At 49.3% G+C, this 22,577-nt stretch overlaps 1 protein-coding gene across 1 annotated transcript in view; it reads left to right on the forward strand.

Annotated features, from left to right (window-relative positions):
* The window catches only part of upb1 (ureidopropionase, beta), a 157,754-nt gene that overhangs the window by 5,273 nt on the left and 129,904 nt on the right, over positions 1–22,577 (forward strand). The window contains exons 3-4 of the mRNA XM_070888307.1: positions 5,673–5,844; positions 11,571–11,658. Coding sequence (XP_070744408.1) covers positions 5,673–5,844; positions 11,571–11,658 — 260 coding nt within the window. The remainder of the gene's footprint in view (positions 1–5,672; positions 5,845–11,570; positions 11,659–22,577) is intronic.

Below are 22,577 nucleotides of genomic sequence, written 5' to 3' on the forward strand. Positions count from 1 at the left end.
GCCAGAACCCATACTGTAATATGTCCATAGCTGGGATTTAGAGTGCTCATTGTAAGCACCCTGCTGGCTCCAAGAACGTACTCAGTCGTGACACCTGCCTCCCAAACTCATCAAGGCCTTTGAGTCGGTCATTTCTGGGGCAGACAATCAGTAAAGTTATTGGTTTCAACATCAACCACTACGACTGGTGGGAAAGATTCGGTGGGGGTTGGGGTTGCAGGTTATAATATAAAATCTGCATAACCCCACGCCAACATCCACGCCCGCTGGCATTTGTACGGTAATGGATATCGGGGAGTCCGACAATGTTCCCTTTCAATTTTAGGGGTGTGCAGCCCCTTGCAGTCCATTCAAAAATCACCCATGGGTGATCTTTCTTATTTAAAAGCCGGCCAGCCAGCTGTGGGGGGGGGGGGGAAGAGGGTATGGGAGGGGGGGGGGGGGGGGGGAAGAGGGTATGGGAGGGGGGGGGGGGGGGGAAGAGGGTATGGGAGGGGGGGGGGGGGGAAGAGGGTATGGGAGGGGGGGGAAGAAGGTATGGGAGGGGGGGGGGGGGGGGGAAGAGGGTATGGGAGGGGGGGGGGGGGGGGGAAGAGGGTATGGGAGGGGGGGGGGGGAAGAGGGTATGGGAGGGGGGGGGGGGGGGCAGGGTATGGGAGGGGGGGGGGTGGGGGTGCTGCAGGAAACTCTGCAGTGAATCAGAGGCAGGAGCTGCCAGCTCCACAAGGTAAGTAGCTCTTTTAGCTCTCAAGGAGGTCTTTGGCCTCCCCCCTCCCCACTATGGGACAGTTGATAAGCATTGGCAGACATTTACAGAGATATTTCATAACTCGCAACAAAAATATATCCCAATGAGAAGGAAAGACTAAGAGAAGGGATAACCATCCGTGGCTAACTAAGGAAATAAGGGATGGCATCAAATTGAAAACAAAGGCATACAATGTGGCCAAGACTAGTGGGAGGCCAGAGGATTGGGAAACTTTTAAAAGCCAGCAAAGAACGACTAAAACAATGATAAAGAGAGGGAAGGTAGAATATGAAAGTAAAACAGATATTAAGAGTTTCTACAGGTACATAAAAAGGAAAAGAGTGGCTAATATAAATGTTGGTCCCCTGGAGGATGAGACTGGGGAATTAATAATGGGGAACAGGGAAATGGCAGAGACATTGAACAAATTCACGGTGGAAGACACTGAAAACATCCCAATAGTGGATAATCAAGGGGCTACAGGGAGGAAGGTACTTAATACAATCACTATCACTAAAGAAGTAGTACACGGTAAAATAATGGGACTAAAGGTGGACAAGTCTCCTGGATTGATGGCTTGCATCCTAGGGTCTTAAAAGAAGTGGCTGCAGAGACAGTGGATGCATTGGTTGTAATCTACCAAAATTCCCTGGTTTCTGGGGAGGTCCCAGCGGATTGGAAAACTGCAAATGTAACGCCCCTATTTAAAAAAGGAGGCAGACAAAAAGCAGGAAACTATAGACCAGTTAGCCTAACATCTGTCATTGGGAAAATGCTGCAGTCCATTATTAAGGAAGCAGTAGCGGGACATTTGGAAAAGCATAATTGAATCAAGCAGAGTCACCATGGTTTTATGAAAGGGAAATCATGTTTGGCAAATTTGCTGGAGTTCTTTGAGGAAGTAACGAGCAGGGTGGATAAGGGGGAACCAGTGGATGTGGTGTATTTGGATTTCCAGAAGGTATTCGATAAGGTGCCACATAAAAGGTTACTATACAAGATAAAAGCTCATGGGGTTGGGGGTAATATATTAGCTTGTATAGAGGATTGGCTAATGAATAGAAAACAGAGAGTCGGGATAAATGGGTAATTTTCTCATTGGCAAATAGTAACTAGTGGGGTGCCACAGGGATCGGTGTTGGGGCCTCAACGATTTACAATCTATATTAATGACTTGGATGAAAGGACTGAGTGTAATGTAGCCAAGTTTGCTGATGATAAAAAGATGGGTGGGAAAGCAAATTGTGAGGAGGACACAAAAAATCTGCAAAGGGATATAGACAGGCTAAGTGAGTGGGCAAACATTTGGCAGATGGAGTATAATGTGGGAAAATGTGAGGTTATCCACTTTGGCAAAAAAAATTGTAAAGCAAATTGTAATTTAAATGGAGAAAAATTGCAAAGTGCTGCAGGACAGAGGGACCTAGGGGTCCTTGTGCATGAAACACAAAAAATGAGTATGCAGGTACAGCAAGTAATCAGGAAGGCAAATGGAATGTTGGCCTTTATTGCCAGGGGATAGAGTATAAAAGCAAAGAAGCCCTGCTACAACTGTACAGGGTATTGGTGAGGCCACACCTGGAGTACTGCGTACAGTCTTGGTCTCCGTATTTAAAGAAGGATCATCATCATCATCATCATAGGCGGTCCCTCGAACGAGGATGACTTGCTTCCACATGAGTTCACAGATGTTTCAATGAAGGACCCGATGTTCCAGTCCTGAACTCCAACTGAGGGGGTGGAAGATGCCTGTGCGTGGATTTTTTATAACGTGTGGAGGCCGTTGCACACCAGCCACCATACGAGCTTGACAGATCTAGGCTTTTATCCAGTGGCAAGGGTTAACCAGGACAACTGGAGACCTGCTCTGCTGCTCGGACCTAGTGCGCACACATATCGCAGTGTGGGCTGGCCCGTGCTGCCCCTGGGCCCTCGGCTCTTCTGGGCTCCGTACCTTCATTTGCCGCTCCTACGTCATGATCTCTTGCCGCACCTATGACACAAAGTCTCACCGCTCACCCGTCCCGACCTTCCCACTCCTCTGTACCTGGGCCCCACCCCAACGTTCCTGCCCACACTCCAAAATGCCGACCAGGGTTTTGATGACGTCACCCAGTCGCCCACCACAAAATCGTTGCACACTTGAAGCAGCTTGCGATGGAGGTTATACTTGGATATACTTCAGAGAAGGTTCACTAGGTTGATTCCGGAGATGAGGGGGTTGACTTATGAAGATAGGTTGAGTCGGTTGCACCTATACTCATTGGAGTTCAGAAGTATGAGAGGTGATCTAACCGAAGCATATAAGATAATGAGGGGGCTCAACAAGGTGGATGCAGAGAGAACATTTCCACTCATAGGGGAAACTAAAACTAGGGGATATAGTCTCAGAATAAGGGGCCGCCCATTTAAAACTGAGCTGAGGAAGAATTTCTTTTCTCAGCGGGTTGTAAATCTATGGAATTCTCTGCCCCAGAGAGCTGTGGAGGCTGGGTCATTCAATATATTTAAGGTAGAGATAGACATATTTTTGAGTGATAAGGGAGTAAAGGGTTATGGGGAGCGGGAGGGGAAGTGGAGCTGAGTCCATGATCGGATCAGCCATGATCTTATTGAATGGTGGAGCAGGCTCGAGGGGCAAGGTGGCCTACTCCTGCTCCTATTTCTTATGTTCTTATGTGATGGAGTGGATATGGGGAATGGAAGCTGAGCTCAGGGTCAAACAGGACATCAAAGTTAGGAATAGTCTGGTTCAGCTGAGAGAACGATCGGGAAGGGGATGGAATCGGTGGCAAGGTTCTGGAGTTTATAGCGGGAGCCAAAGCTGATGGCTTTGGTTTTCATGATCTGAATAAAATTGTGGCTGATCCATAACTACGTATTGGACAAGCAGTGTGACAACAGAAAAGCAGTGAAGAGGTTGAGAGAGGTAGAGATGGATGTCATCAGCGCACATGTCTATGGTTGATGCCACTGAGGGGCAGCATGTAGATGAGGAAGGAGAGTGTCGAGGATAGCTTCTTTTGGGCTCCAGAGGCATCCATGTGGGACAGGAAGAGAAGGCATTGCTGGAGGTGCTCTCGCTATGATTGGACAGATAAAAGTCGAACCAAATGTGGGCGGTCCCATTGAGCTGCACAATGGGGGCAAGGCAGAGGGGGATGTTGGTATGGTCAGCTGTTTCAAAGGCTGCAGAGAGAGGCCAAGGAGAGAGAATGCACCACGACCACAGTCACAGAGGATGTCTTTTTTCAGTTTTGCTGGGACGATTTCAGAGCTGTGGCCGGGACGGAAACCCGATTGGAGAGATTGAAAGGTGGAGCTTTGGGAAATACGGATTTGGGAGGTGGAAATGTGTTTAAGATCCTTGGAGAGAAAAGGAAGTTTGGAGCTGGGGTTGCAGCTTGCCAGGACAAGTTGTTGAAGCTGTTTTGAAGAGGGGGTTGATGATGGCGGTGTTTGAAATGGAGTGACTGCTGCCAACGACCAGAAACTGTGTTGGTTTAAGTATTAACAGAGCAGGTCTCCAGTCGTCTTGGTTAACCCTTGCCACTGGACCAAGACCTAGCTCTGTCAAGCCCATGTGATGGCTGGTGTGCAAAATCCACACACAGGCATCTTCCACCCTTCAGGATGTAGTTCGGGACCTAGAATGTCAGGTCCTTCATTGAAACACCTGTGAACTCATCCCCTTTTGATGATGAAGCAAGTCATCCTCAAAAAGAGAGACCGCCTAAGAGTAAGATTAATGTATAATAATACTGTAACATTGCATAAATCTGTGGAATCTGTGTTGGTTTAATGATATACAATAATTTTGCGGGAAGACGGTTACGGGGATTTATTTGTTCGGACTGCGAGCTCCATGTGAGGGGAGAGGAGAAGAAGATTAATAAGTATTGATTTTTGCTGGGGCAGATTTTCTTTTCCTGATGCGGCTCTGTTCAGCAATAGCGACGCTGCCAACTCGCTCGGTGCACAGGCAGGACCTGTAGGCTTTTGTTCAGGGCCTGAGGCCTATACTGGGTGTTTACAAAGCCCCCCTACTGGTTCCATTGCTCCCCTCTTCCCCCCCCCCCTTCCACCACCGGTTCCATTGCTCCCCTGCACCCCGCTTCCCCTCCCCCCCCCCCCCCCCCCCCCCCACTGGTTCCATTGCTCCCCTCATATACTCAAAGACTGAGCCTCCACAGCCCTCTGGGGCAGAGAATTCCAGAGATTCACATCCCTCTGAGTGTAGAAGTTTCTCCTCATCTCAGTCCTAAATGGCCGACCCCTTATTCTGAGACTGTGGCCCCTGGTTCTAGACTCCCCAGCCAGGGGAAACATCCTCCCTACATCTACTCTGTCACGCCCTGTAAGAATTTTGCATGTTTCAATGAGATCACCTCTCATTCTTCTAAACTCTAGAGAATGTAGGGCTAGTCGTGATGATGATGGGTTCTCCTATTATTCATACAGTGTGTACATAAGACTAACCACTATAAATAGACTAAAAGGGTGACTCCATTCACATTTACTTCTTCAGGTTTCAGTTTTCCAGGTCCTAGCTACCATTACCATCCATTTCCTCAGGCCCCATGGTCACCATGAAAGGTGTCCGTTAATGCCGCCCGCTTGCACTACAATAGGTACCTATCTTATCAGAAGTGGAAATCCTGCCCGCTTATCCTGTCCCGAGCTCTGGGAACCAGGAAAGCTGCTGTTGCTATAACTGAGATTGGCTGACCCAGCAGCGAACAGCTACTTCACACACCAGGCGATTTACTACCCCTTTGCACTCAGATCCTCGAAGGTTCGATTTCTTTCCCCCCTTGGTCACCTATATTGAGAAATGAAGATTTTGGAGAAGACACAGTAGCATAAAGCCAAGCTTTCAGATTGTCAAACTTTGATTCTAATTGTTTGCTTTGCTCTCTTTCAGAAAGCTGGATTTGCCCAAGTGTGCTGTGGGAGCAGCCCTGGAGAGAGATTTTCAGCTGCGGGGGTTTGGGTTTGAGGCAGCCCCTGAGCAGCTCCGTCAGCCTCGGATAGTCAGAGTGGGACTTATTCAGAACAAGATTGTCCTCCCGACTGATTCACCCGTGTCCCAGCAGGTGCGGGGAATGCATGGGTTTATTTTAATGTTTAAACTAAACCGATATGTGGATATCATAAGGGATGTAGAATTCCATAGAACGTCTAGCACAGAAACAGTCCTTCGGCCTAACTGGTCGGTGCCGGTGTTTATGGTCCACATCAGCCTCCTCCCACCCTCCTTCATCTCATTCCTATCAGCATAACCTTCTATTCCTTTCCCTCTCATGTACGTATTTAGCTTTCCCTTAAATGCATCTATGCTATTCACCTCAACCGCTCCCTGTGGTAGCGAGTTCCACATTCTAACCACTCTTTCAGTAAAGAAGTTTCTCCTGAGTTCCCTTGTGGATTTATTAGTGACTGTCTTGCATTTAAGGCCCTTAGTTCTTGTCTCCCCACAAGTGGAAACAACATCTCTACGTCTACCTGTCAAATACCTTTATAAGTTTAAAGACCTCGATCAGGTCTCCCCTCAGCCTCTTTTCTGGAGAAAAGGGTTCCAGCCCGGTCAGTCTTTCCTGGTGCGTATAACTCCCTGTTCTGGTGTCACCCTGTAAACCTTTTTTGCACTTTCTCCATTGCCTCTATATCCTTTTTGTAATGTGGAAACCTAAACTGTACACAGTGCTCCAAGTGTGGTCTAACCAAGGATCGATACAGCTTTAACGTAACTTCCCTGCTTTTCAATTCTATCCCTCTAGAAATGAACCTCAGAACCTTGCTTGCAATGTTTATGGGCTTGTTAATGTGCATTGCTACTTTTAATGATTTGTGAATCTGTAATGTACAATAACAAAATGCTGTGTAATAATATGAGAAATATGCAAAGCAATTTAATAATAACTTAATGTTTAACAGCTGGGAAATTATAATCTTTGCAGTTCTACCTAATAGTTGTGCCTGGGGTTTAAGAAGATGCAAGTGCAGCAATTGTCTGGCAGTCAGTGATCAGTCTGGTAGATATTACGCCTTTCGAACCAGTAGAAATAGTTTCTCTCTATCTACCCTCCAGAGAATTCCAAAGATTCACTCAGAGGGTGGTGAATCTTTGGAATTCTCTGCCCCAAAGTGCTGTGGATGCTCAGTCGTTGAGTATATTGAGGAAAGTGGAGTTGAGGTCGAAGATCTTATTGAATAGTGGAGCAGGCTCGAGGGGCCATATGGCCTGCTCCTAATTCTATTGTACCCTATCTGTTCTGCTTAATACCTTGAAAACTTCAATCAAATCACCCCTTAACCTTCTAAAGTCTAGGGAGTACAACCCTAATTTGTGTAATCTCGCCTCGTGATTTAACCCTTGGAGTCTGGTGGTTATTCTGGTAAACCTACTGCATTCCTTCCAAAGGTGTGGTGTCCAGAACTGCTCACAGTGCTCCAGGTATGGTCTAATCAGGGCTTTGTACAGTGCAGCATAACCTCTGACCCCTTGTATTCTAGTCCTCCAGATATAAAGGCCAGCATCCCATTAGCCTCTTTGATTATTTTCTGCACCTGTTCATGACATTTTAATGATCTATATACCTGGACCCCCCAAGTCTCTTTGGACCCCACTGTATTTAGCTTTTCACCATTTAGAAAGTACCCTGTTCTATCCTTTTTAGGTACAAAGTGGATGACCTCACATTTGCCGACATTGAAATCCATTTGCCGCAGTTTTGCCCATTCACTTAATCTGTCGATATCCCGGTGTAATCTTATGCTTCCATCTACACTGCCTACAATGCCACCTATCTTTGTGTACATTCCCAAAAGTAACGATCAGATTAAACAAATGTGACTGTAAATGGATTAACAAATAAATTATAAATGAGATAGAGGGAAAATGGCCTCTATAAATGCTGCAGGAGAAAAGGAGAAGGGGGGTCACGGGGAAAAGGAGAAGGGGGTCACGGGGAAAAGGAGTGGGGGGGTCACGGGGGAAAAGGAGAGGGGGGTCACGGGGAAAAGGGAGAGGGGGTCACGAGGAAAAGGAGAGGGGGAGTCACGGGGGAAAAGGAGAGGGGGGTCACGGGGGGGAAAAGGAGAAGGAGGGGTCATGGGGGGGGAAAGGAGAAGGGGGGTCACGGGGGGAAAGGAGAAGGGGGTCACGGGGGGAAAGGAGAAGGGGGTCACGGGGGAAAGGAGAAGGGGTCACGGGGGAAAGGAGAAGGGGTCACGGGGGGAAAAGGAGAAGGGGGTCATGGGGGGGAAAGGAGAAGGGGGTCACGGGGGGAAAGGAGAAGGGGGTCACGGGGGAAAGGAGAAGGGGGGTCACGGGGGAAAGGAGAAGGGGGTCACGGGGGGGAAGGAGAAGGGGGTCACGGGGGGGGGGGGGGAAAGGAGAAAGGGGGTCACGGGGGGAAAGGAGAAGTGGGGTCATGGGGAAGAGCATTCAGAAGCTGGTTAAAAGGGTAATCAAAGGGCCAAAAAGCATGGCCGCTGAGCCTAAATTCTTTCAGTCTCCCACAAAATACTACATATTCTGAATGATTACTTCCTCCAAGCATTCACAAGTGATGAGCAACATGCCTTTTACAAACTGGTATCGCAAGTTAAATCAGTGCCTGCGATGTTAATGAGGTAGGCTAAATGGGTTCAAAACCAACAAATTCCAGGGGTCACATCATATCTATCTGAGTGCGGAGAGAGACTGGGGGGACAGTTGTGAGGCGCTGACCATCATTATGAGGGAGTCACTGGACACAGGGTAGGAGATACCAGTAGATTGGAAACAACTCAAGTACAGTTCCCTCGGAGGCGTGCAGCTGTGCAGCAATGGGAAAGGTCCTGTGCAGGCTACTCACTGTATCGCCAGTGTAAACACCGCACACGTGCAGACAGTTAGAGACCGCGCGGTAACCAAAGGCCACGCAGAGCAAAGCGCGGCTTACAGGGAACATCACTATAGACCCATTTGTTTTACTTCCATTTTGTGTAAAATAATAATGTTGAAGAGAAGGCTGAGGGGTGACCTAATAGAGGTCTTGAAAGGTTTTGATAGAGTAGATACAGAGAGAATGTTTCCACTTATGGGGAAGAGCATAACTGAAGGCCATCAATATAAGATAATCACCAAGAGATCCAATAGGGAATTCAGGAGAAACTTCTTTACCCAGAGAGTGATGAGAATGTGGAACTCACTACCACAGGGAGTGGTTGAAGCGAATTGTATCAATGCATTTACGGGGAGGCTCGACAAGCATACGAGGAAGAAGGGAATAGAGGGTTATGCTGATAGATTTAGATGAGGAAAGACGGGAGGAGACTCAAGTGGAGTATAAACGCCGATACGGACTGGTTGGGCCGAGTGGCCCATTTCTGTGAAAGGCTATTTATTAAGCTCAGAGCGGTGGGGGGAGTATTCGTTAGAGGGGGAGGGGAGTGGGGGGAAGTACTCAGTAGAGGGGGAGTAGGGGGAGGGAGTACTCATTAGAGGGGAAGGGGAGGGGGGAGTACTTGTTAGAGGGGGAGGGGAGTGGGGGTACTCGTTAGAGGGGGAGTGGGGGGAGTACTCGTTGGAAGGGGAGGGGGAGTATTCCGGGGGGGGGGGGGTGGTGGTGAGTACTTGTTGGAGAGGTGGGGGAGTACTCCTTGGAGGGGAGTGGGGTAGTACTCGTTAGAGGGGGGGGAATTGGGGGGCGTACTCGCTAGAGGGGGAGTGGGGGAAGTACTCGCTAGAGGGGGAGTGGGGGAAGTACTCGCTAGAGGGGGAGTGGGGGAAGTACTCGCTAGAGGGGGAGTGGGGGGGGTACTCGCTAGAGGAATGGGGGGAGTACTCGTTAGAGGGGGAGTGGGGGAGTACTCGTTGTGGGGGGAGTACTCGCTAGAGGGATGGGGGAAGTACTCGCTAGAGGGGGAGTGGGGGAAGTACTCGCTAGAGGGGGAGTGGGGGGGGTACTCGCTAGAGGGATGGGGGGAGTACTCGTTAGAGGGGGAGTGGGGGAGTACTCGTTGTGGGGGGAGTACTCGCTAGAGGGGGAGGGGGAGTACTTGTTAGAGAGGGACGAGGGGGGTACTCGTTAGAGGGGGAGTGTGGGGGCGGAGTACTCGTTAGAGGGGGAGTGGGGGGGGGGAGGGCGGTGTACTCGTTAGAGGGGGAGTGGGGGGGAGGGCGGCGTACTCGTTAGAGGGGGAGTGGGAGTGGGGGGAGTACTCGTTAGAGGGGGAGTGGGGGGGGAGTACTCGCTAGAGGGGGAGGGGGAGTACTCGTTCGAGGGGGACGGGGGGTACTCGTTAGAAGGGGAGTGGGGGGGCGGAGTACTCGTTAGAGGGGGAGTGGGGGGGGGGGAGGGCGGTGTACTCGTTAGAGGGGGAGTGGGGGGGCAGAGTACTCATTAGAGGGGGAGTACTCGCGGGAGGGGGAGTACTCGTTAGAGGGGGAGTGGGGGGGGAGTACTCGTTAGAGGGGGACGGGGCGGGGGGAATACTTTATCTGGTGATGGCACTCTAGATTAAAATTAGTTGGAGATTTGATGATTTGATTTAATACGGAAATCTAGTTTATATAAAGAGAGAGGGAGCGGGTGGGGGAGGGGAGGGGAGGGGTGCAATTTCTGTTTTTGACCAATAATGTGAAATTGTGGCAATACGCAGCTTTGAAACCGGTCTTCCAAGAATGCAATATCATTACAGAGTGACTGAAGCATTCTGCACATAACCATCTGGTCCCAAATGTAATAAACAACCGGCGGGGGATCGGAGAGGTGCTGAAGCACATCACTAATAAAGTTCATTAACGTTCGAGATTTCCAATACACCGTCCCTACAACTGGTGCAGGAATCTCCCAATGCTTCTAGTCTCAGAACAGGAATTTGCAAACTATTTTTTTAAAAAAACAACTACCCGCAGGCAAAATAGATGGCGCTGGGGCCAAACTATCCCCACCTGCCGACTCTGACCAACCACAATTTAGTGCACAAACAAGCGGCTCATTTATTATAATAATAGTCAGTTTTTGTTTATCCTGGGGCAGGGTGGGGCTGGGAGCACACGGTCCGCACTGAGTGACAGTTGCACTGACCAATGGGTGATCAGTGCCCGCCCGGCCTTGCAACCAATCAGGGTGGGGAGCGATGGGTCTGCTCCAGTGAGGAGATGACAGTGGATGTGGCGGGGCCAATGGGCACGGTGGGAGGGCCCAATAGATACGGGGTGTGACGGGGCCTCCCGCGGAGCTGAGAGGAGCATGTGGCGGGAGGGGACGGAGTGAGAGAGTGCGGGGTACAGAGGGAGAGGGAGAGGGAGGGAGGACATCAGCATTGATTCTATAGACGAAGAAGATGATAACAGTCTAAACAAGTACTGTTGCAATAAAGATACTAATTTGATCGCAAATGTTTTGCGGGCCTCTGCGAGTATCTGAATTAATTCTACAATTCACACAATGGTAATAAATTAAACTACAACTGAACAAGATTTTAAAAATCTTTATTCCTCATTTTGGGAAGTCTGGTGACAACAAACAAAAACCCACTGGAACTGCGTACGCACAACGACTTCCGGTCATTGGCCCAGTCGCACCCATATCATTCATGGGCCACTAATCACCGAGACCGACATTCTCCCCTCAGCATTGAGAGAATTCTCCTTCACTGTCTTTCAGCAGTGACAGGTTGAGAAAGGTGCAGGAAAAACAAATCACTCACCCAGGCCGAAATAACATCTGCTTTTGTAAAATATTAACTTTTTTTTCAAAGAAAGGCTAGTATTCTGCTGTGCAGATAATAACTGGGATGGTTCTCTACTTTTATTTTAAACCCTCAGGTTGCAGCAATTCAAAAACGAATCGGAGACCTTGTGGAAGTGGCTGCCATGTGTGGAGTAAATGTCATCTGTTTCCAGGAAACCTGGAGTAAGTGATCTCTTCCTTCAAGGGGCCAGTGAAGTACAACAGCCAAGCCCGACACGCACAAGGATCCTGTTTTCACAATTCATGCCTTGGGTTTGCTTAGCATTCTTATTTTCAAATCCCTCCATGGCCTTGCCCCTCCCTATCTCTGTAATCTCCTCCAGCCCCACAACCACCCAAGATGTCTGCGCTCCTCTAATTCTGCTCTCTTGAGCATCCCTGATTGTAATCGCTCTACCAACGGTGGCTGTGCCTTCTGTTGCCTAGGCCCCAAGCTCTGGAATTCCCTGCCTAAACCTCTCCATCTCTCTACCTCTCTTTCCCTTTTTAAGACGCTAATTAAAACTTACCTCTTTGACCAAGCTTTTGGTCACCTGCGCTAATTTCTACTTATGCGGCTCGGTGTCAAATCTTTGATCTCATAATACTCCTGTGAAGCGCCTTGGGACGTTTCACTGCGTTAAAGGCGCTAAATAAATACAAGTTGTTCTTTCTGTACACCCATGTTGTAGTTTGAAGGGGTGATTGTGCAATCTGCCACTCCCAGTAAGTAATGCACATTCACAGAGCCGCATCTCGTAGAAATACTGGGCTTATACCCCGTGATTTTCTGTCAATAATCAACAGAGTTTCACCCGCTGCACACTCGGGATTTCCTGAGATACGCTCCCACGGGATAGTCAAATTGCGAAATCACCCCATTGACGGGCAGGGTTTTAGATATTCTATGTATTGACAAACGTCGGTGTCTGCAGCCCATACTGTCCCCATTCAGGTAAAGTGCCACTTCTGCCCTAGTGTTTATAAACAGCTCCCAATTGTCAGCTCGGCTTCTTTAGTGATGGTTTGCCCTCTGAGGCAGAAAGTTGTGACTCCGGGACATGAGCACAGCATCTAAGCAGCACCGAGTGAGAGCTGCATTGTCAAGAGGTATCGTACTTTGGATGAAAGGCTGAGTCACTGTTCCGTCTGCCTGTTTTAGAAGTAGTGCAGGGGGAGTCCTGGAGCCTGAAATTCCCCGTCCCAAAAGGGACGGCTACCGCGGAACAATTGATGGGCCACTGCGATCGGGTACTTTTCCCTTCCCGAGCCATATTCAGTTCTGGGAGGATTTGAGCGGTGTTCACATCTGCCGGAAATGGCGTGGTGAAGCTGCTATAAAGGTGAGTTTCCAGCGGAGAGGGAAGCAGCGTGCAGGCCGCTGGAAAGCCACCAGGACAGCGAAATTCACCGAGGAAAAGGTAGGACTTTTCCCGGCAGTGCCCCCGCGAGGTTTTCGATGCGGTGCTCGAACGCGACACCGCTGGGGCCCTTTGGTAGGTAAATAGTTTTATTACTTTAGTGTTTTTATTTCATTTTCCAGCATCCGCAGTATTTAGCTTTTCATATAGTTTTATTAATTGTTTTGGCTCCATTAAACCTGCTGAGTGCTGCTCAGTGGTTTGCACATACCCCTGTACTTTTGCACAACTTTCAGGTCTGACTCTTTAGTGGAGTCCTGTGGGCTGCAGAGACCTGCTTGGCAGGGTTGACCCTGAGGATGTGAGGAGTGTTGGGAGGGCGACACCTGGTACACCTGCTCAGAAGCAGGGCGGCACACAGGAGAAGGCGTCGCCATCAGCACCGTGCAGACAGGCAGCGGGCAAGGGAGGCAGCAGCCATGATTCGTTCATTTTGCGCCAGACCAGTGTCTTCACCGGCCCGAATCAGGATTGCGGTTGGCTGCTGGGGGACAAGGGATATCCCCTGTACACTTGGCTGCTTACTCCACTGCGGAACCCCAGGACAGCGCCAGAGCATGCATTTAATGATGCTCATTGTGCCACCAGGTGCATCATCGAGCAGTGCATAGGCATCCTTAAGCAGAGATTCCAGTGCCTGGACCACTCTGGTGGAACCTTGCAATAGGTCTCCATCATCGTCGTGGTCTGCTGCATGCTGCACAACCTGGCCACCATGACGGGACAGCCACTGGAGGTCGAGCCAGTGGTACCACCTGAGGAGGAGGAGGTGCAGGAGGAGGAGGAGCAGGAGGCCCCAGAACTAGGAGGCGTTGACCCATTGCCACCCTGGAAGGGCCAGGTGCAGACTGGCCAGCACCCTCGTGGGAGGGTGTGTCCTCATATATATATAAATATATATATATATTATACATGGAGGTGCCTGACACCTCCCCTACAATCTTCCTCCATGCATTATGTACTGGCGTTCTGCCAGGTCTCCCCACGTCAGGAAACACTATTCTTCTTCTGTCCTCCACACCGGCCATCAGTGTCTCCAGCTCCAAATCAGTGAACCTGTTGGCTCTCCTTGCACCTTTTACACCAGCCATCTTTCCAACCTCCTTCCTCCCTCAGGGCCTTGCTGCAAACCCTGGCCTTCAAAAACAGCTGGCTCATTAGAAACCCTTACCTGCATGCTGAATTTCTCAGTGGTGATAACGCTCAAATTAAGACAGCCACACCGCTGAAAAATCCACTTTGGAAGGGTTTATTAGTACTGGAACTGAATATGGGGTGGCCCAGACACACTCAAATTTTGGCGTTAATGGCCACATAAAGGTGGGGGGGAGCATCAGCTTTCCAGCGGGACTGAATTTCGGGCCTATGGTATGCTCAGTATTCTTCCTTCACCAATACCACCATAAATAGATTCATTGATTATTTGTCTCATTGCTGTTTGTGAGACATTGCTGTGTGCAAATTAGCTGCAACTTTCACCAACATAATGGTGACTGAACTACAAAGCAGCTCGCTGTATGAGAAGTGCCTTCGGATGTCCTGATAAGGCACGATAAATGCAAATTCTCTCTTGTTGACTCTGTCTTATGACTCACAGTATATCAGAGTGTTGGAGGGTGCATCAAAGAGTTTGTCTATTTGTGAACAATCCATAAGCCATACACCTTGGAACTGTTTCTTGGGTCCTTTCTACCCTCCTTATTCTGGCACTCACAAAGCTGAGATCCTCAATTCTTCATCACAACACCCCACCCCCAAACCCTTGCGAATCTTGGGACTAGACTTTCCACCTCACATCGCTGGGCTAGTGCCCATATATCGCCCAAAACGGCCTGCTATCGCCCATTTTGCTTCAAAAGTGCAAAGTTGGGCCAGAACATCGCCGGAAAATTGATTGGCCAACTTTCAGCTCACATCGCCCAGGTGATCGCTGAGGTAATTGCCCGCACATCGCCGGGCTGATCGCTCGCCGAGAGCATCGCTGGAGAATAGTTGCTTTTCCCGGGCCTTCCTCACAGAGCTGGTCACTACAGATGCCATTTTGAATGTCGGAGGAAAAGAGGAGGCTGGTTAAACAAGGAGTTTATAATTTGAGAGTTATTTAAGGGTCTTTTACTGTTAGATCCACTCACATTTATACTTATATTTATATATATTTAATTATATTTATATTTATTTTAGTGGAAAGGACATTTTAGTAGTAGAAAGGGCATTTATATCAACAGTGATAGTGATGGGGCCTATAGCTTCTCTACCATTACTTGTAACTGCTGAATTGCTGACGTCTGAGGTTAAGTTTAGTGAAGGGGCCAATCGAAGAGGTTGCAGACTAACGCGTGGCGGAGAAGGAGACCATAAGCCGACGAACTTACTGGGAAAAGCAATCTTACCTCAACTTGTCTGATAACACGTGCTTTAGGAGGCTGCATTTCCGAAAGGAGGTCATCGATGAGATATGCCAGCTCATCGAGGGATCTGTAGCCTACCAGCACCATCAAGACTGCACTGCCCGTTGAGGTCAAGGTTACTGCGGCACTATCCTTCTATGTATCGGGTTCCTTTCAGGCTTCAGCTGGCGATATCTGTGGTATCGATCAGCACGCCACACGCTGCTGCATTCGACAGGTGATTGACGCCCTTTATGCTCGCAGGATGGACTTTATAAGCTTCCCTATGACCAGGAGGCACAGACCGGAGGGCTTTGGGTTTCTCGAGAATAGCAAACTTTCCCATGGTGCAGGGAGCAATAGACTGCATACACATCGCCCTGATAGCATCTTTACAGAATGCAGAGGTGTTTCATAACCAAAAGGAATTCCACTCCCTGAATGTGCAACTCGTTGTCGACCACAACCAAATTATCATGGCAGTTAATGCTAAATTTCCAGGCAGCATCCATGATGCGCACATCCTGCGTCAGAGCTCTGTCTCTGACATGTTTAACAGTCAGCCAGAAGATCATGGTTGGATGCTGGGGGATAAAGGATACGGCCTTTCCAATTGGGGCTAGGCAAAAAACAAAAAGGGCCACTTTGCAGCAAAATTCTAAAGGGTCAAAGTCTGTTTAAAAAAAGCAAGCCTGAAGGCTCTGTGCCTCAATGCGAGGAGTATTCGGAATAAGGTGGACGAATTAACTGTGCAGATAGCAGTTAACGGATAAGATGTAGTTGGCATCACGGAGACATGGCTCCAGGGTGACCAAGGCTGGGATCTCAACATCCAAGGGTAGTCAACATTTAGGAAGGATAGACAAAGGAAAAGGAGGCGGGGTGGCGTTGCTGGTTAAAGAGGAAATTAATGCAATTGTAAGGAAAGACATTAGCTTGGATGATGTGGAATCGGTATGGGTGCAGCTACGGAATACCAAAGAGCAGAAAACGCTAGTGGGAGTTGTGTACAGACCTCCAAACAGTAGTAGTGATGTTAGGGAGGGCATCAAACAGGAAATTAGGGGTGCATGCAATAAAGGTGCAGCAGTTATCATGGGTGACTATAATATGCATCTAGATTGGGCTAACCAAACTGGAAATAATACGGTGGAGGAGGATTTCCTGGAGTGCATAAGGGATGGTTTTCTAGACCAATATGTCGAGGAACCAACTTGGGGGGAGGCCATCTTAGACTGGGTGTTGTGTAATGAGAGAGGATTAATTAGCAATCTCGTTGTGCGAGGCTCCTTGGGGAAGAGTGACCATAATATGGTGGAATTCTACATTAGGATGGAGAATAAAACAGTTAATTCAGAGACCATGGTCCAGAACTTAAAGAAGGATAACTTTGAAGGTATGAGGCGTGAATTGGCTAGGATAGATTGGCGAATGATACTTAAGGGGTTGACAGTGGATGGGCAATGGCAGACATTTAGAGACCGCATGGATGAACTACAACAATTGTACATCCCTGTCTGGCGTAAAAATAAAAAAGGGAAGGTGGCTCAACCGTGGCTATCAAGGGAAATCAGGGATAGCATTAAAGCCAAGGAAGTGGCATACAAATTGGCCAGAAATAGCAGTGAAGCCGGGGACTGGAAGAAATTTACAACTCAGCAGAGGAGGACAAAGGGTTTGATTAGGGCAGGGAAAATAGAGTCCGAGAGGAAGCTTGCAGGGAACATTAAAATGGACTGCAAAAGCTTCTATAGATATGTAAAGAGAAAAAGGTTAGTAAAGACAAACGTAGGTCCCCTGCAGTCAGAATCAGGGGAAGTCATAACTGGGAAGAAAGAAATGGCAGACCAATTGAACAAGTACTTTGGTTCGGTATTCACAAAGGAGGACACAAACAACCTTCCGGATATAAAAGGGGTCAGAGGGTCTAGTAAGAAGGAGGAACTGAGGGAAATCCTTATTAGTCGGGAAATTGTGTTGGGGAAATTGATGGGACTGAAGGCCGATAAATCCCCAGGGCCTGATGGCCTGCATCCCAGAGTACTTGAGGAGGTGGCCTTGGAAATAGCGGCTGCATTGACAGTCATTTTCCAACATTCCATAGACTCTGGATCAGTTCCTATCGAGTGGAGGGTAGCCAATGTAACCCCACTTTAAAAAGAAAAGGAGGGAGAGAGAAAACAGGGAATTATAGACCGGTCAGCCTGACATCGGCAGTGGGTAAAATGATGGAATCAATTATTAAGGATGTCATAGCAGCACATTTGGAAAGAGGTGACATGATAGATCCAAGATTTGTGAAAGGGAAATCATGCTCGACAAATCTTCTGGAATTTTTTGAGAATATTTCCAGTAGAGTGGACAAGGGAGAACCAGTTGATGCAGTGTATTTGGACTTTCAGAAGGCTTTCGACAAGGTCCCACACAAGAGATTAATGTGCAAAGTTAAAGCACATGGGATTGGGGGTAGTGTGCTGACGTGGATTGAGAACTGGTTGGCAGACAGGAAGCAAAGAGAAGGAGTAAATGGGTACTTTTCAGAATGGCAGGCAGTGACTAGTGGGGTACCGCAAGGTTCTGTGCTGGGGCCCCAGCTGTTTACATTGTACATTAATGATTTAGACGAGGGGATTAAATGTAGTATCTCCAAGTTTGCGGATGACACTAAGTTGGGTGGCAGTGTGAGCTGCGAGGAGGATGCTATGAGGCTGCAGAGTTGACTTGGATAGGTTAGGTGAGTGGGCAAATGCATGGCAGATGAAGTATAATGTGGATAAATGTGAGGTTATCCACTTTGGTGGTAAAAACAGAGAGACAGACTATTATCTGAATGATGCCAGATTAGGAAAAGGGGAGGTTCAACGAGACCTGGGTGTCATGGTACATCAATCATTGAAGGTTGGCATGCAGGTAAAGCAGGTGGTTACATAGAAACATAGAAAATAGGTGCAGGAGTAGGCCATTCAGCCCCTCTAGCCTGCACTGCCATTCAATGAGTTCATGGCTGAACATGAACAAGGCCAACATGCCATTTGCTTTCTTAACCGCCTGCTGTACCTGCATGCCAACCTTCAATGACTGATGTACCATGACACCCAGGTCTCGTTGCACCTCCCCTTTTCCTAAGAAAGCAAATTGCATGTTGGCTTTCATAGCGAGGGGATTTGAGTACAGGGGCAGGGAGGTTTTTACTACAGTTGTACAGGGCCTTGGTGAGGCCACACCTGGAGTATTGTGTACAGTTTTGGTCTCCTAACTTGAGGAAGGACATTCTTGCTATTGAGGGAGTGCAGCGAAGGTTCACCAGACTGATTCCTGGGATGGCGGGACTGACATATCAAGAAAGACTGGATCAACTGTGCTTGTATTCACTGGAGTTCAGAAGAATGAGAGGGGATCTCATAGAAACGTTTAAAATTCTGACGGGTTTAGACAGGTTAGATGCAGGAAGAATGTTCCCAATGTTGGGGAAGTCCAGAACCAGGGGTCACAGTCTAAGGATAAGGGGTAATCCATTTAGGACCGAGATGAGGAGAAACTTCTTCACCCAGAGAGTGGTGAACCTGTGGAATTCTCTACCACAGAAAGTTGTTGAGGCCAATTCACTAAATATATTCAAAAAGGAGTTAGATGAAGTCCTTACTACTAGGGGGATCAAGGGGTATGGCGAGAAAGCAGGAATGGGGTACTAAAGTTGCACGTTCAGCCATGAACTCATTGAATGGCAGTGCAGGCTCGAAGGGCCGAATGGCCTACCTATTTTCTATGTTTCTATGACCCCACTGTGTCGGTTTCCAATGCCCACCCCGGGTTAATTGGGCCTACCGGGAGTGCATCTCCGCGACCAGGGCCTCGTTTGCCTCGTCCGAGAACGATTTGGCCCTCCTCCTTCCCACCTCCACATCCTGCACATTGTGCTCTGAATCATCTGACATTTTAAATTCTCTTGCTTATATTCTCTCTTGATTATCTCTCTCGATTTGTTGATCTCTGTCTCTGTTTCTGGCTTCCTCTCTCTCTCTATCCTCTCTGCTCCTCCCTTTGCCTTCTACGCATGTGTGGATGACCCCTGACCTCCAGAAACGCAGGAAAAGCTGTCCACCAAAAAAAAACACGCATGCGCAGAAGGCTAGGGAAGCTTTTGCCTTCCTCATCGCTGAGCCGAAAATCGCGATCCAGAAAATGGGCAATGTTCCAGCGACCATGAAGGCTGACACATCGCTAAAGCTGGATTGATTGTTTTTAAATATCAGGAATTTATCCTGTGCCTCCAGAGGATCTCTCTCTGAAAGTAGTCGATCATCAGGAGACAAAAGCAGAATATTGCAGATGCTGGAAATCTGGAATAAAAACAGAAAATGCTGGAAACACTCGGCAGGTCAGACAACCTGCACCGAGAGAGAAACAGTTAACGTTTCCGGTCGATGACCCTTCGTCAGAACTGGGAATAGTTAGAGATATAACAGGTTTTTGAGGGAGTGCAGAGGCAGGGAAAGGGAGTTGGGGAGGAAAGAACAAAAGGGAAGGTCTGTGATAGGGTGGAGGGCAGAAGAGATTTAAGAAACAAAAGGGATGATTGCGCAAGGCAAAAGGAGATGGTAATAGGACAAGTTAAGAAACAAAAGATGAGTCTAGATAGGGTGTAACTGGGATGGCAGAATCATCAACAGCTGCTGTGCGAAAGAGAAAAAACCTCAGAAAAAACAAAAAATTGGGGCAGCGGTTACGATCTGAAATTGTTGAACTCGATGTCAAGTCCAGAATGCTGTAAAGTGCCTAAACGAAAGATGAGATGCTGTTCCTCGAGCTTACGTTGAGTTTTGTTAGAACAGTGTAAGGGGCTGAGGATGGAGAGAGAAATATTTTGTATCAGTTTTCATGGTAGAAGACACTAAAAACATCCCAATAGTGGATTATCAAGGGGCTATAGGAAGGGAGGTACTTAATACAATCACTATCACTAATGAAGTAGTACTTGATAAATTAATGGGACTAAAGGCGGACAAGTCCCCTGGATCTGATAGCTTACATTCTAGGGTCTTAAAAGAAGTGGCTGTAGAGATAGTGGATGCAATGGTTGTAATCGACCAAAATTCCCTGGATTCTGGAGCGGCCCCATCAGATTGGAAAACCTCAAATGTAACGCCCCTATTTAAAAAGGAGTCAGACAAAAAGCAGGAAACTATAGACCAGTTAGCCTAACATCTGTCATTGGGAAAATGCTGGAGTCCATTATTAAGGAAGCAGTAGTGGGATATTTGGAAAAGCATGATTCAATCAAGCAGAGTTAGCATGGTTTTATGAAAGGGAAACCATGTTTGACAAATTTGCTAGAATTCTTTGAGGATGTAACGAGCAGGGTGGATAAGGGGGAACCAGTGGATGTGGTGTATTTGGATTTCCAGAAGAAATTCGATAAAATGCCACATAAGAGATTACTGCACAAGATAAAAGTTCACAGGGTTGGGGGTAATATATTGCATGGATAGAGGATTGGCTAACTAACAGAAAACAAAGAGTCTGGATAAATGGGTAATTTTCCGGTTGGCAAACAGTAACTAGTGGCGTGCCGCAGGGATCGGTGCTGGGTCCTCAACTATTTACAATCTATATTAATGACTTGGATGAAGGGACCGAGTGTAATGGAGCCAAGTTTGCTGATGATACAAAGATGAGTGGCAGAGCAAATTGTGAGGAGGACACAAAAAATCTGCAAAGGGATATAGACAGGCTAAGTGAGTGGGAAAAAATTTGGCAGGTGGAGTATAGGGCTCAAGTTTCCGCCCTCTGGAAAAATGGCACATCTCCATAAGGTGTGCCGACTTTCTGGAATAAAAAGTGCGCCGAAAACTTACCTTGTGATTCTCCGGTCTCCTCAGGACGTCTTCGTGCTCGGCGTGGCGCAGCACAAGAGGTCGGGGGCGGAGCTAGGTTCCGGCGCTGAAAACAGTGCCGGGATCTCTGCACATGTGCAGTAGCTCCTTGCCCCAGAGTCTGCGTGGGAGTGGCCCGACACTAGCCCTGGCCGAATGGGCTCCCCGGGCGAAGATCGGGTCTCGGGCCTCCTGTTCAGCTCCCACCCCTCCTCCCGTTCAGTTCTCCTCCCCCCCGCCCCCCCCCCCATCTTCTTCCCCCCCCACCCCATCTTTCACCTCCCCCCTCCCATTCAGCCTTCTCCACCCTCCCTCCCCGTCGTCGGCAGGTCCTGCCCACCCGGCATCTAACAAGGGGTGGGCCCCGCCCGAAGTGTCGGCGGCAGCCCGGCCCGTTCAGCTTCTCTTCCCGCCAGCCCCCTTAGTTTCAGCCTTCAGCCTCTTCCCCGCCCCCCCGCTCTTCTCCCCCACCTTCTCCCACCCCCACCCCCCCCCCCCCCCCGCCCGACCCTCCTCCCCTCTGTCACCTCTCTCCCTCCTCTCTCCTTCTCCCCCTCTCCCTGCCCCCTCATCTCTCTCCACTCTCTCCTCTTCCCTCTCCTCCTCTTCCCCCCCTTCTCCTCCTCTTCCCCCCCTTCTCCTCCTCTTCCCCCCTTCTCCTCCTCTTCCCCCCCTTCTCCTCCTCTTCCCCCCTTCTCCTCCTCTTCCCCCTTCTCCTCCTCTTCCCCCCCTCTCCTCCTCTTCCCTCCCCTTCTCCTCCTCTTCCCCCCCCTTCTCCTCCTCTCCCCCCTCTCCTCCCTCCTCCTCCCCCCTCCTCCTCTCCTCCTCCTCCTCTCTCCCCCCTCCACCTCCTCCTCCTCTCCTCCTCCCTCCTCCTCTACCCCCTCCTACTCCTCCTCCTCTCCTCCCCCCTCCTCCTCCCCCCCTCCTCCCCCCCTTCCCTCCTCCTCCTCCTACTCCTCTCTCCCCCCTCCTCCTCTCCCCTCCTCCTCCTCCTCCTCTCCCCCCCTCCTCCTCCTCTCCCCCCTCTCCTCCTTCTCCTCTCTCCCACCCTCCTCCTCCTCCTCTCCCCCCTCTTCCTCCTCTCCCCCCTCTTCCCTCCGTCTCCACCCCTCCTTCTCCTGCTTTCCCCCACTCCTCCTCCTCCTCTACCCCCCTCCTCCTCCTCCTTTCCCCCCTCCTCCTCCTCCTTTCCCCACCCCTCCTCCTCCTTTCCTCCCCTCCTCCTCCTTTCCTCCCCCTCCTCCTCCTCCTCCTTTCCCCCGTTCCTCCTCCTCCTTTCCCCCGTTCCTCCTCCTCCTCTCCCTCTCCCCCCTCCTCCTCCTCCTCCCTCCCCCCCTCCTCCTCCTCTCTCCCCCCCTCCCTCCTCCTCCTCTTCCCCCCCTCCTCCTCCTCCTCTTCCCCCCCCTCCTCCCTCCTCC

The sequence above is a fragment of the Pristiophorus japonicus genome, chromosome 8 (genome assembly GCF_044704955.1).
Source record: "Pristiophorus japonicus isolate sPriJap1 chromosome 8, sPriJap1.hap1, whole genome shotgun sequence".
NCBI lineage: Eukaryota > Metazoa > Chordata > Chondrichthyes > Pristiophoridae > Pristiophorus > Pristiophorus japonicus.